The sequence below is a fragment of the Columba livia genome, chromosome 1, assembly GCF_036013475.1.
Source record: "Columba livia isolate bColLiv1 breed racing homer chromosome 1, bColLiv1.pat.W.v2, whole genome shotgun sequence".
In the NCBI taxonomy this organism is placed as follows: Eukaryota; Metazoa; Chordata; class Aves; order Columbiformes; family Columbidae; genus Columba; species Columba livia.
This window is the reverse complement of record NC_088602.1, coordinates 88,916,478-88,928,702: the sequence shown is the minus strand read 5'-3', so window position 1 is coordinate 88,928,702 and position 12,225 is coordinate 88,916,478. Positions and strand designations below refer to the sequence as shown.

The window sequence follows — 12,225 nt, the reverse complement described above, 5'->3', positions numbered from 1 at the left end:
TAATATATTCTTAAAGCTAAGTAGTGCTGAAAATTAAAATTAACATAGGACTCAAATTTGCATTTGAACTAGGCAATCACTGTGTGAAAAGATAATTCTGCCATCTCTTTGATGCCAAGAACTGAGAATTCCCGGTCTGACGAGCTAATCCAAAATGCATTAGCACTAATTTGGGAAATTCTGACACGCTTAGCTCAGGTGGGTTAAACATCCTGATGGAGTGAAATCATGGGAGTTTACCAAAGGGAAGGAACTTGGAGGAATGTGTTTTAGACACAGTAGTTATTAATCCTGTGTCACATGCACTTGCCAGCAGCAGCCTTTCGTGTTTAAGTGCTTTACTGCCATCCCAAGAAGTTTGCCGCTGGAAACTGCCCTTACCATGGTGGCTGGTAGGGAACGCATTGCGATTCCTGCGCTTGCGTAATCTGTGTGAGGCTTAAAATAGGACTTTTCCAGCTTTTTAAAACATTTTATGCCATACTTCTTACTGATAGGTACAACCATTATTTAAAAATTAGGAAGCTGTCCTCTAGGTTATCCTTTCAGTTGAGACAGAGCAAGCGGTCTGGTGCTGCTGAGAAGGTCCCGGGCTGATGCCCTTCTCCCTTCGCTTTAACTCAAAAGCAGTCAGCAGAAAGTACTTTCATCTGTGTTTTCCTTCTGCTGTGCTCTGGAGGGATTTACTGAAACAGTCTCCTTAGGATATTGCTTTGAATTCAGCTGCTCATTGTATTTTACATGCAAACTTCGAAATAGAGCTGAAATTGCAGTTATTTTCTCCTTTATGGGTGTTCACATTTTTACTGTACATTAAGTTGATTTTCATGGCTCGGAGTGCTTAAGGCTTTCCTCTGTTGCATATGTATATTAGCTGGGTCATTTCACAGTGCTCCAAAATAGCATGGTAACACAATTTCATTCCTGGGCAGGTAAAATTGACAGAAGAAATTATTACTTCACATCAGCTTATGCCAACTCTGCCCATTGTGTGTACTTTCTAGTGAATTCTTAACTTTGTTTAAATACATTTCTTGCTTATGACTAGGAACAACATAAATATTTATACTGCATGCTTTAATACCTCTCTGAGGAAGACTGTGTTTCTGAAGAGTGCAAATGTTATACAGCTCGTTATAATTCTCAGCTGGTTTCCTGCTTCCCTCTGCATTTTTGTTAAATACTTGTCAAACTATTTAGTCTTTCAGAGTGAGGTAGACTTACAATTCGGTGAATGTAATTTATTCTCTAATCCTTTTTGCCCATTTTGGTTAAAAATAATAATAATAAAGGCCCACTATTGACAAGCAGACAAAAGGTTTGTGAAATTTGCATAGATGTAAAATAATCCAGCATACTCTTTGAATACAAAACAAGACAGTGAAAACAATCACCCACTTTTCATACCTGCTCCTGTTGTAAAAGCCCATCTTGTTAAATGCATAGTAAAGCATCTTGCTGTCCACTGTTTTGCCTTATCAGTACAAATAATTTAAGTGGATCTTCTCTGTTTTTCACACAAGTGTTTCCTCCACTAGGTCTCACATGAGTATTGTCATCATCCAGGTATAGCTCATTCTCCCTTTTCCCTGCAAAATCTTGAAGCATCCCTTGGTGGTCACTTAAATCATCATGCTTGTTTTTGTTGGACTCTTGTCTCTTTGGTGGGAGAAGTTTCTCCCAGCTGGTTGCGTGCAAGTTTCACTTTTGTCCCACAGGTCTTCACTACTCCCTTATCGAATAAATGCATCTTAGTCCAAACAAGCCACACATACAGATTTATGAACATTTTCATGATTAGCATTCTAAAAATAAAGAAACGTGCATGCTCCCTGGTTACTCTTCTATAGGCTCATCAGTCATTTTGCAATTAGCTTGACTCACTTACTGAAGGAAGAAAAAAAAAAACAGATACTATCTAAGACCCATGTGAAGCAGAAAAGTGGAGATGAGTCTTCCCCTTAGTCACAGCACTGCTACACCACAGGCAATACAGATTTCCCAAATTGCTCTTCTCCAACTATGAGAGCTTTGTGCTACAGCAATCCAGTTCTGAATAATTAGGATGGCATACAATGCTGTTTAATTACTGATACATCAATAGACTTTATATTGCTGTGGCAGCTGGACACATTAACCAAATAGTGAGCTTTTTTAGCCACCTTCCTTTATTTTTCTTTTGCAGGTGTTCTTTGCTGAAGATGTGGGTTCAAATAAAGGTGCCATCATTGGACTAATGGTGGGAGGTGTTGTCATTGCAACAGTGATTGTCATTACTTTGGTGATGCTGAAGAAGAAGCAGTACACATCTATCCATCATGGGGTTGTGGAGGTAAGAAGAGACTGCCAAGCACAACTGGTGTCACACATGCAACACAGTCAACATGCTGCTCAGTAAACATATTTACAAATGAAGAAACCGTGCTTTTGCCTAGCCCTATGTTTAGAGTTGGAGTGGTGGCACCTGGTAGAGTGGAATCAAATTGCCTTATTTTGTAAATCCAGACACAATATAAACCATGTTAAGTTGGTTGTACAACCACAAAAATATCTCCTGGAACTATACCAGATCAATCGCCTCACAATGTGAAAGTTCATTTTCTAGGAAATTTAACAGGAGCCAATGAGCAGACACTGCACAAGAGGAAAAATCTGGGTTTGCTTTTGTTGGGAATGCACACACACGGATTTCTTTCTTTAGCTTGAAATAAACATTTGAGGCAGGTCTTCTGTGTATTGTGCTGGTCACAAGGATTTTCTCTACACAGATACTTCATTACTTTTTGTTCTCTAAACAAGTTTTTTTTTTGCCATTTGCTTTTGATTTATGGCTAATCTGAAACTTATAGATTGGAGAAACAAATATAATATATAATACTCTCATATGGGATTTTCAAGATGAAAACCTGTGTCTCTTCCCAATCTACCAAATAAATTTGTGGTCAGTTTACAGTAACGTAAAATACTTCATGTATTGCTTGGATTTAAGAAAGGATCTCTGTAAGTAGAAAAACGTGATCGTGACAACTTGTGTATTGATATCTAGTCTCCTATGTGAGCGTCTCGTTTGCAGACAGTACTTAGATTAGCCAGCACTGGAAACATGTATATGATTTTGCCTTCCAAAACTGGCATTTTAGATTTTTGATTGAAACTCTGTTTTGTTCAAGTCCACATTAGGCTGTTTTCACCTTGAGTCAAATGAGCCTTGCTTTGGTCTTGCTGGAGACATACATGCTTCCTGATGCATGTATTCCACTGTCTGGGACAATGAAGGGTCTTAAAAATATTTAATAAGCCTTGTCCTTAGACCTGAGCTTGTCCGTCCCTCTGTCTGTGCTGTGATTGTCTGCGTGGTTTGAAACGCTCGAAAGAGACACGGTCAGAAGAGCACCAGACATTTGGGGTGAGATTTGAGCAGAGAGCAAGTCCTGCAGAATTTTGACTGAGAGGCAGAAAATAGCAAGCAAGAATCTCAACTTTAACGTTCCATATGGAAGCTTCCAGTCCATCTCTTAGAAAATTAAAATAGGCTTTAGTTTTATTAAATCACCTAGTCAATAGCCGCTGCCAACAGTTATGCAACCTGAGAGCCTCCTTTGGCTGAATTTAGCGACAGCAGAATAGGCCAGAAGCCTTGCCAGGGCAGAGCCCTGAGTCAGACATTCGATGTGGTCTGACCTTCAAATTTCAGGTGGGCTTCGTCTGATAGAATGGTGTGGCAAAGGTAATCTTGGATTCCTCTGAGCTGCCTTCAGTGACAGTGAACTTGGAAACATTGGACTAGGAGTAACATCCACAAGCTCAACAAGTAATTCATGTCAAAATGACAGCATCACTTAGGGAATAAACATTTTTACAGATAGAAGCATAAATGTGGCTCTACCAAGAATATTAGTCGATTTATAGTACCACAGTGTAGACGGTGCTGCATTGTGTCTGGCATTGGCAGGCAGGATTCCTTATTCTGTGAGACTTGCTCTGTGGTCTTGGCAGGCTGCATAGCCTTGCTGTCTGAGCTTCTCGCCTGCAAGAAAGGCATCACATCTATTTTTGTCCTAGATGGGTGAAAATTTTGTAGCACTTATTTTGGGGGGAAAAAAAATCCACCCAGAGATCCATATGCAATTGATGTTTAATATTAAAATGTCTTCAAAGTTAAGCTGTTCCAGTCTAAAGAGGATTAATTTATTTAGCAACAGCGTACCTTTAATGTGCTGTGCACAAAAAGCAGAGAAGAGCAAAATCGCTTGATGTGAAAATAACCATCCATCAGCTCTAGGTTGGGCAAGTGTATTTTAACAGATTTTGCAACCTTTTTATTGCATGTCTGAAGTTACTGTGAAAATTTAACTCTGTGGTAATGAGTGCAAGATTACAAAATAGGTCCTGTTCCACCTGTATTATTATCTTCCAAAAAGTCAACTCTGACTCTAGTACTCTTTCTCATTTCAGTATTTCTTTAACAGAAGACATTATTAAAAATCCTATTAGCCTTTTTTTGAAGCTCTGAGGAGCTATACTTGTCCTGTTTAGAAGAAGTGTCATAATAATTTTCTTCCAAGTCTGAGAATATAAACATTTCAAAGTGGTTCAGCCTTTCCAGGAGAAGGACTGCCACAGTTAAGTAAGTGACAGCACGGATGAAAATTATGTATTTTGAAGGTGTTTTTGGCTAATGCAGCCACCCCAGCTGCCTGCAGGAGGTTGCTTCCTCCATGAAAACAGGTGGTAAAACAGGAGTTCTCACCTCTCCTGTGCTCCAGACTGCAACTGACTGTCTTAACCCCTCCTCTTTCAGGATCCGCTCCTTGAAGCTCATTTGTTTCAGCAGGAACATGTGGGGAGAGGTGACAACAGGGGGTTCACAGCAGTAGCAGAGAAACCATTAAAATTGCTGTACTATGCTCCAAAGTCCATCTGTCAAAGTCCAGTCTGCAGATGTATATTAGGCAGCATCCATTTACCATCGTGTAAACAACAACGTTGTGTTCAGCCCATCTTTGAGGGCTGCTTTTGATCTGCCCCATAGATGTAGAGGCAGCACATGAATTTTTCTGCAGCATTACCATCTTCCTGACTCCGTATTAGGATTTTCTGTGTGAAAGGTCCATAGGCTGGAGCAGCAGGGGGCAGATGGACAAACAGCCTCAAAAGAGGTTATCTGCCTGACCGAGCTGTTCTCTCAAGAGACATCACACCGTAGAAAAGTGTCTAGGCTGCTTCCCAGTAGCGCCAGAGTACCCACGCCTTACATGCTGTGTTCAACCTCGGCCACCTCCATAACGGGTGCAAAAAGCTTCTTAAAATGGTAAAGGGCTTTAGGGATTTACTGACAAGGAGATAATCAGGTTCAAGGCATGTCATTTGACAGAGCAATGCCCAGGGAAGGGGTTGTAAGGAATGAGAGGAACAGTTTGGCAGAGCTGAAATGGGTAAAAATGAGTAGAAGACCTTTTGGATGAGTGATAGTGCACATAAGGTGGCAGTGAGATGGATTACCCCACAGCAGAGAGCTACAGGAAAGAGAGGTGCTAGTGTACCAGCACTAGTCATTTTAAAAGCTGAAGGGGAAATTTAAAAAAAAAAAAAAAAAAACAGAAAAACTACTCAGACTGCAAGTAGAAGCCTCAATAAATCCCTTTCATCTATAAACGCCATATTTCAGGGGCTATTGGACTTCCACTATAAACTAATTTTATCAAAGTGGGGCTTTTTCATATGGAATATTGTCCAGGGGCATAAAAAATTCAGTCTGATTTTACTGTCCTTCGTCATATTTTTTCATAATCTTTCTCCTGCCTGATTTTTTTCCAAGTTTCTCTAGTTTCTTGTAAATTCTCTAGGCCCTTCTGCCTTGCACTTTTCTTTAATTTTCTTTTAATGTTGTTGTCTTACCCTATTTCTTTCCTGGAAGCAGGTTATGCTGTGTGCTTATCACATCTTCTAATCCTCAATAAGAAGTGCTGAGTGGGAGGCTTAAGCTAAAACGGGTGACAGAGTTCAATACCATGTTGTTTGGAGCTTAAATATGAAGGCGTACAGCACAGGTTCTGCCATACGCCTCCTTTGCATCCCAGCCTAGTGGGGGGAGCCTCCTAGAAAGGAAGATGCTCTCAGGCGTGTATGGTACACAGAGACCCCTGAACCCTCATCCCCAGAGCTTTATACTGTGCTTTAATTTCATGCTCAAAGAAGTTTTTTTAGAGCTGTGAGTGGTTTAGTTGTAAACTTCGAGGATTTCACTTCTTCATTTGTAGAAGCACCTGTAGTGTGTTGTTACTGTGCACAAGAACCAGGGCTGACTTGATGCCACAGCAGCCCCTTCAAGGACGAAAGGAAGGGTGGCTTGTCCTCTGCGCTTGCTTTGTATTCCTATTTTTCTGTAACTGCTGAAAATGTTACGGGAACACCTGCCATTTCCCTACTTTGTTCTTCTCTTCCATTCGCAGCCATGTTTGCAACAACTTTAGCAGCAGCAGCTGGCAGGTGGTGGCATTGTCACAACGCAGATAGTTAATGCTGTTAAATTTGCATGTCCCTAAGGGCAGGGATTAGGCCTTTTACATGTTTGTACAAAATCTATATGGAATGCGTTTATTAGGCCCTACTGTTGTTATACTGATGACATACATTGACAGCAAGTGAGGAATTGACAGAATTGACAAGGAACTGACAGAAGCTGAGGGCCACCCGTGTCCTGGGTGCATCCAGCACAGCATTGCCAGCCGGGCCAGGGAGGTGATTGTCCCGCTCTGCTCTGCACTGGTGCGGCCTCACCTGGAGCACTGTGTGCAGTTCTGGGCAACACAGGGTAAAAAGGATATAAAGTTACTGGAGAGTATCCAGAAGAGGGCTACAAAGCTGGTCCAGGGTTTGGAGGGGAAGCTGTATGAGGAGCAGCTAAAGTCACTTGGTTTGTTCAGCCTGGAGAAGAAGAGACTGAGGGGAGACTTCATGGCAGCTACAGCTTCCTCACAAGGGGAGGAGGGCCAGGTGTTGATCTCTTCTCTCCAGTGACAGAACCTGAGGGAATGGCAGGAAGATGTGCCAGAGGAGGTTTAGGTTGGACATTAGGAAAAGGTTCTTCCCCCAGAGGGTGGTGGAGCACTGGAACAGGCTCCCCAGGGAGGTGTCACGGCCCCAAGCCCGACAGTGTTCAAGAAGAGACTGGACAAGCCCTCAGACACATGGTGTGAACTGTGGGGTTGTCCTGTGCAGGGACAGGAGCTGGACTCGATGATGCTTGTGGGTCCCTTCCAAGTCAGGACATTCTATGATTCACTGCATATGGGTATAGAAGGTGTGTCCTTGTGGAGAGAGAAGTCGGCAGCCCCTGGAGAAAGGACAGGACAGGCACAGCAGCAAGCACCAGCCCAGCTCCTGGAGATGCTGGCAGAGATGGGTGCTGGGACTTGTGTCAGCTCCCACTGCCTCTCACCCAGCCCCACCACTGCCCTCACTGCAGCGCCCACGTGGGACTGGAGCAGCAGGCATGGATGAGTCTTTAAAATGTGAGTGCACAGTTGTATGCTGACTGCTCAGTACATTGTTGTACAGAAACGTTGTGAGGATTTGGGGGCAGAGGTTGAAGAGGGGGGACAGGTTATGAAATTCCCAGGAGTTGTCCTGATCTTGAGGGATGAAAATGATTGTTGACAGCCAAGCTGAGCGCTCTCTGCTCACGTGGGCTGGCCAGGGGAAGCTGGCATCCTGCAGCAGAAAAGGAAACGTTTCTTTTGTCAGTTCCGGAGAGCAAGGAGGGCAGGGGAAGCAAAACACTGGGGTTTTTTTTCCCCTCCTAGTTTCTAAAATAAGCGAAATCGAGAAAGAGCAGCTTAAAGCAAGAGCGCCATCTCTAAACAGGGTCTCACTGCCTGAAAGCATGTCACAGGAGGTGAAGAAATAGATGTATTTTGGGTTTGTTGCGTAAGAGAATTACTCCATACAAACCCAACTTAAACAAAACCAAACACACACACACACACACAAAAAAAAAGAAAAGAAAACCAGCCTTTGAATGTCAGTATTTTGACAGCAAAAAAAGGACAAGTTATGTTGCAGAATCAGAAATGCGGGGAGCACGGTGTCAGCTGAGCCCAGTGACCCCTTCTGCATGGCATCCTGTACACTGCTGGCAGGAGTCAAGGGCTCGCTGGAGTGCTCAGGGCTCCCAGCTATGGAGAGTCTCACAACAGCTTGTGAGCAAAAGCAGTATGTGCCCCTTGGGTGTTTCACAAAAATGTGCAATTATTGCATAAGAAAAAGACATTTGATGTAAGATACAGGATTGATTGAAAATGCAGTTTGAGAACAGGAACATGGACAGGGAGTTGTAGAACGCGCAAATACGAAAATGGGTCCCATTTGGGGTTAGCAGTTCATCTGAGCAGTCCAGTGCATGTCCCACACACAGAACTCTTTCTTCTCTTAAGTAACAAGTAAAAGAACATCAAGACAGAAGATGGACAGAGAGGACCCATTTTTTGGTGGTCCTATGGTAAAACCTACCAAAATAAACGAACAGCTGCCAAAATCAGCTGAGCGGCCTGCGTTTGTCCCTCGTGTGGAAGAACATACCTTTAGTCTTTCTACAGGGTAGCAGGTAACAACTTACCAACGGTCCTAGTCTGGCATTGCTAGGCTGAGTTATTACCAGTATTGTAGAGTAGATTTGAAATGAGTATATGACATAACTACTTCTCGTTTGTTTTTTTTTATTAAAGTGTTAGAGTAAGTTAGCTTGCTGTAGAAGGCTTCTTGAGAGAATACACTTTTCCATTATTGGTTATTTTTATGCTAAAAATAAATGGATGTTTTTCCTAAAGGTCACTACTTATCAGAATCCATAGGAAAATGTTCATAACTAGTACTTTAATGTAGAATTTTAGGCACCTTCCTGATTTTAAATTTTTGATGATGTGAAATTAACTTTTTACCTCCTTTCTTAAGAGCTATCAGACTCTAGAGAGAACAGACAGCAAATGAAATAGCTGACAAGCAGGCTTTGTTAGTTCTGTTTTCATAGGTAGCTAGTAAGATAGCCAAGATACAGTACGTTTTGAATACACAACAGCTATTGAGCTCGTACAGCAGAGGTAAAATACCTCATTAACATTAAGAGACTGCTCTCACCCGCTCTTAATTTGATGGGGTCTTTTATTTCTGTAATTGTTCAGTGAAGGAAGAAAATAATTTGTGGAGCTGCAGGTATTCAGTAGAGAAGTCTTGACTGAGCTGTCTTTATGCCTGTCTTCCAGGTAATCAAGAAAGGTCAATTTTTGTTAAGTAGAAATACTTAAACCACTGCAGACACGTCAGGTTTTTTGTCACTACATTGAATGAAACTCGACCTTGGAGCCAATTCCATTTCTGTGAATGCAACAGGATTTTTTTTCTCACCTTGGAGCTGGCTACTCTGACATTTCCTTGCTACCCTCATTTTATTTTTTCCAATTAATTTTTCTTGGTCTTGGGACCACAGTATCTGCAACAGACCTGAGAGCACAGTATAGGCAGGAGGCAGCCTCGAGCCACTTCCGTCAGCTTTTTAGTGAGCTTTTTCTTTTCTTTTCAGACTCAGTTGATTCCAAGTACAGATACCAATATACATCCTAGGAGGAAAAACCTAATAATGGGGTGCAAAATATACCCCAGGGTTTCTTTTATAAGACTTGGAGAATTGTTCCTGTTGCTTTATCTTCTTCTGCGTATTACTCTGTCCAAAAAGTGAACCATGACTGTTGGAGCTGTGAGGGCCGTCTCTTGGAAGGTGCTCTTTAAAGCTGTTTGCTGGCTTCTCATTCATTGCTGGGTGCAGTTCTGCCTGTTTATTTTGTTTATGATGCCACCGCAGTCCTGTGTAAATGGAGAGAAGAGTTTTCAGAGACAGTTGCCTCTTCAGGCAGTATTAGGGCCTCCAGGTACGAGGTTTAACACTGTTTAGTGGAGAAGTGTCCCTACCACTTCCCAGCCACCTTTCTTTTAGACTTTCTTATGAGATTTGGACTGAGATTGGGACCTAACTTACTTCTTCCTCTTCATTAAAAAAGGGGGGGGGGAGCCAGGGAAGAAGCTTTCAAACAAACTCGGTCTTGTGTGTGTTTCAGAGGACGCTTTCTGCCTGAATGCACAGGAGAGGGTACACGGTATGTTGGGTGGCCCTAAAGTGGGGAAATGTGGGGCGTGCTGTGAATTAAGCCGGACTCTGACCCTGGTTGATTCTTCTCCTGACAGGTGGACGCTGCAGTGACACCAGAGGAGCGCCACCTTTCCAAGATGCAGCAGAATGGCTATGAAAACCCCACCTACAAGTTCTTCGAACAGATGCAGAACTAGGACACCACAGCAGCCTCATGAGTTGGACAGCAGAATGATTGCTTCACTGCCCATCGGTGTTCAGCTATAGAGCAATGCGGAAAGAAAGAAAAACACTCTGTTTTATTATTTACTCATTCTCGCCTTTTGACAGCTGTGCTGTAACACAAGTAGATGCCTGAACTTGAATTAATAAAATCAGTAATGTATTTTCTCTCTCTTTCTCTTTACATTTCAGTCTTTACACTACATTATTAATGAATGTTTTTTGTGTATTGTAAAGAGGTTAGCTGTATTTAACTAGTGCATGGGTAGATTCTCTTTCCCAATTATTTATCATGTAGCTCCTTAGCCAGTTGTATATTATTCTTGTGATTTGTGACAGAAATTAAGTCCTAATTGAAATATGCTTTAAGAATTGATGGGGGATGCTTTCCGTGTCTGTGGGGTTTAGCTGCTTCTCTTTGCTGAGCATTTTTTTCTGATCACTATGCATTTTAAAGTAAAACAACATTTTTTAAAAAGTATTCCAGATGAGTTACTGAAATTCTTTTCCTCTGCAGCTGCATTTTATTGTACAGATTGTTGCTCCTGCTGTATTAGTGACGTAGAAATCATGGGAATACACATTCGTTTCTTTGTGCCTGTTTTATGTGCACACTTTAGGCATTGAAAGGTAAACTTTATTTTCTTTTCCATGTATCTTTTTGATCTTAAAAAAAATATTAAAAGAATCCCTGTTAATTGTGAGCACTTCTTGGGGGGAAAAGTGCCTGCTGGTCGAAAATTAACAGGGATCCTCTGCAGGATGATTGTACAGAACCATTGCTTATGAATTGATAGCTTTCTACACTGTGTTACATAAATAAATTAAGAAAAAACCACTTGGGCAAGAGTTTTCTTTGGAAGCAGAGAACAGAGATTTCTGAAAGCCACTTACGTGGAAAACAAGGATGTTCACACTGAGAGAGGGTCGGGAAGGGGTTTTCCTGCGAGGATCATGGCACGTGCAGTCAGAAGCAGCGAGACAGGGCGGGAGCGCGGGGCACCGACTTTGGCACATCTGCCCCTCTGAGACGTCGTCTCCTATTTTTTTTCTTCTTTCAGTTTGTATGACAGTGTTTCAGTGTAAATAAACACATTCCTGGAGGAGCCCTGTTCCAGTGGTGTGCTTTTGCGCCCACCGGCTGCCCCCGTGCAGAGGAGAGCGCTGTGCATGACTGGCCTCCCACGCTGCAAAACCATCCAGCCCGGTGCTGCGGCACAACAGCAGGAGCCCAGGAAGGGTGAAACAGCACCGCCAGCAATTTTTTCCCCCAAATCTGCAGGAAGCGGGTGACGCCTTTGGTGAGCTGTGGTACATAAACCCCAGCCCAGCACTGTCTGGTCATTGCCAGCTGAGAGCTTCCTAGCCATGGGGAAAAAAGGCTTAGGGGAGGCCATATCACCATGGCCCAGTACTTAAAGGTGGCTGTAAAGAAGATGGAGACTCCCTTTTTACAAGGAATTGCAGGGAAAGATGAGGGGTAATGGGTATAAGTTACTCCTGAGGAGTTTCTGATTGGACACGAGAGAGCAATTTTTTCTCAATGAGAACAGTCTCCCCAGGGAAGTGGTGGATTCCCCAACGTTGGACACTTTTAAGATTCAGCTGGACAGGGTGCTGGGCCATCTTGTCTAGACTGTGCTTTTGCCAAGAAAGCTTGGACCAGATGATCCTTGTGGGTCCCGTTCATCCTGGTGTTCTGTGATTCAGATCTGGCCCTCTGGGGTCATGGCTGCAGCACAGGGAGAGCACAGTAACCCACACACGGGGGTCACTTGCTCAGAGAGGCGAGACCACAGTGGGTGAGTAGACCCGGTGATCTTCAAGGTGGCCTCTCTGCCCAGCTCACAGCAAGGACCCCT

The 12,225-nt window shown here is 42.9% G+C and overlaps 1 protein-coding gene across 4 annotated transcripts in view; it reads left to right on the top strand.

Annotated features, from left to right (window-relative positions):
* Positions 1–11,201, top strand: part of APP (amyloid beta precursor protein) — a 222,680-nt gene extending 211,479 nt beyond the window's left edge. For all 4 annotated transcript variants that reach the window (XM_065065694.1, XM_065065681.1, XM_065065689.1 and 1 more), the window contains 2 exons: positions 2,186–2,332; positions 10,237–11,201. In XM_065065694.1, coding sequence (XP_064921766.1) covers positions 2,186–2,332; positions 10,237–10,338 — 249 coding nt within the window. In that variant the 3' untranslated portion in view covers positions 10,339–11,201. The remainder of the gene's footprint in view (positions 1–2,185; positions 2,333–10,236) is intronic.
* Positions 11,202–12,225: the final 1,024 nt, after the last annotated feature.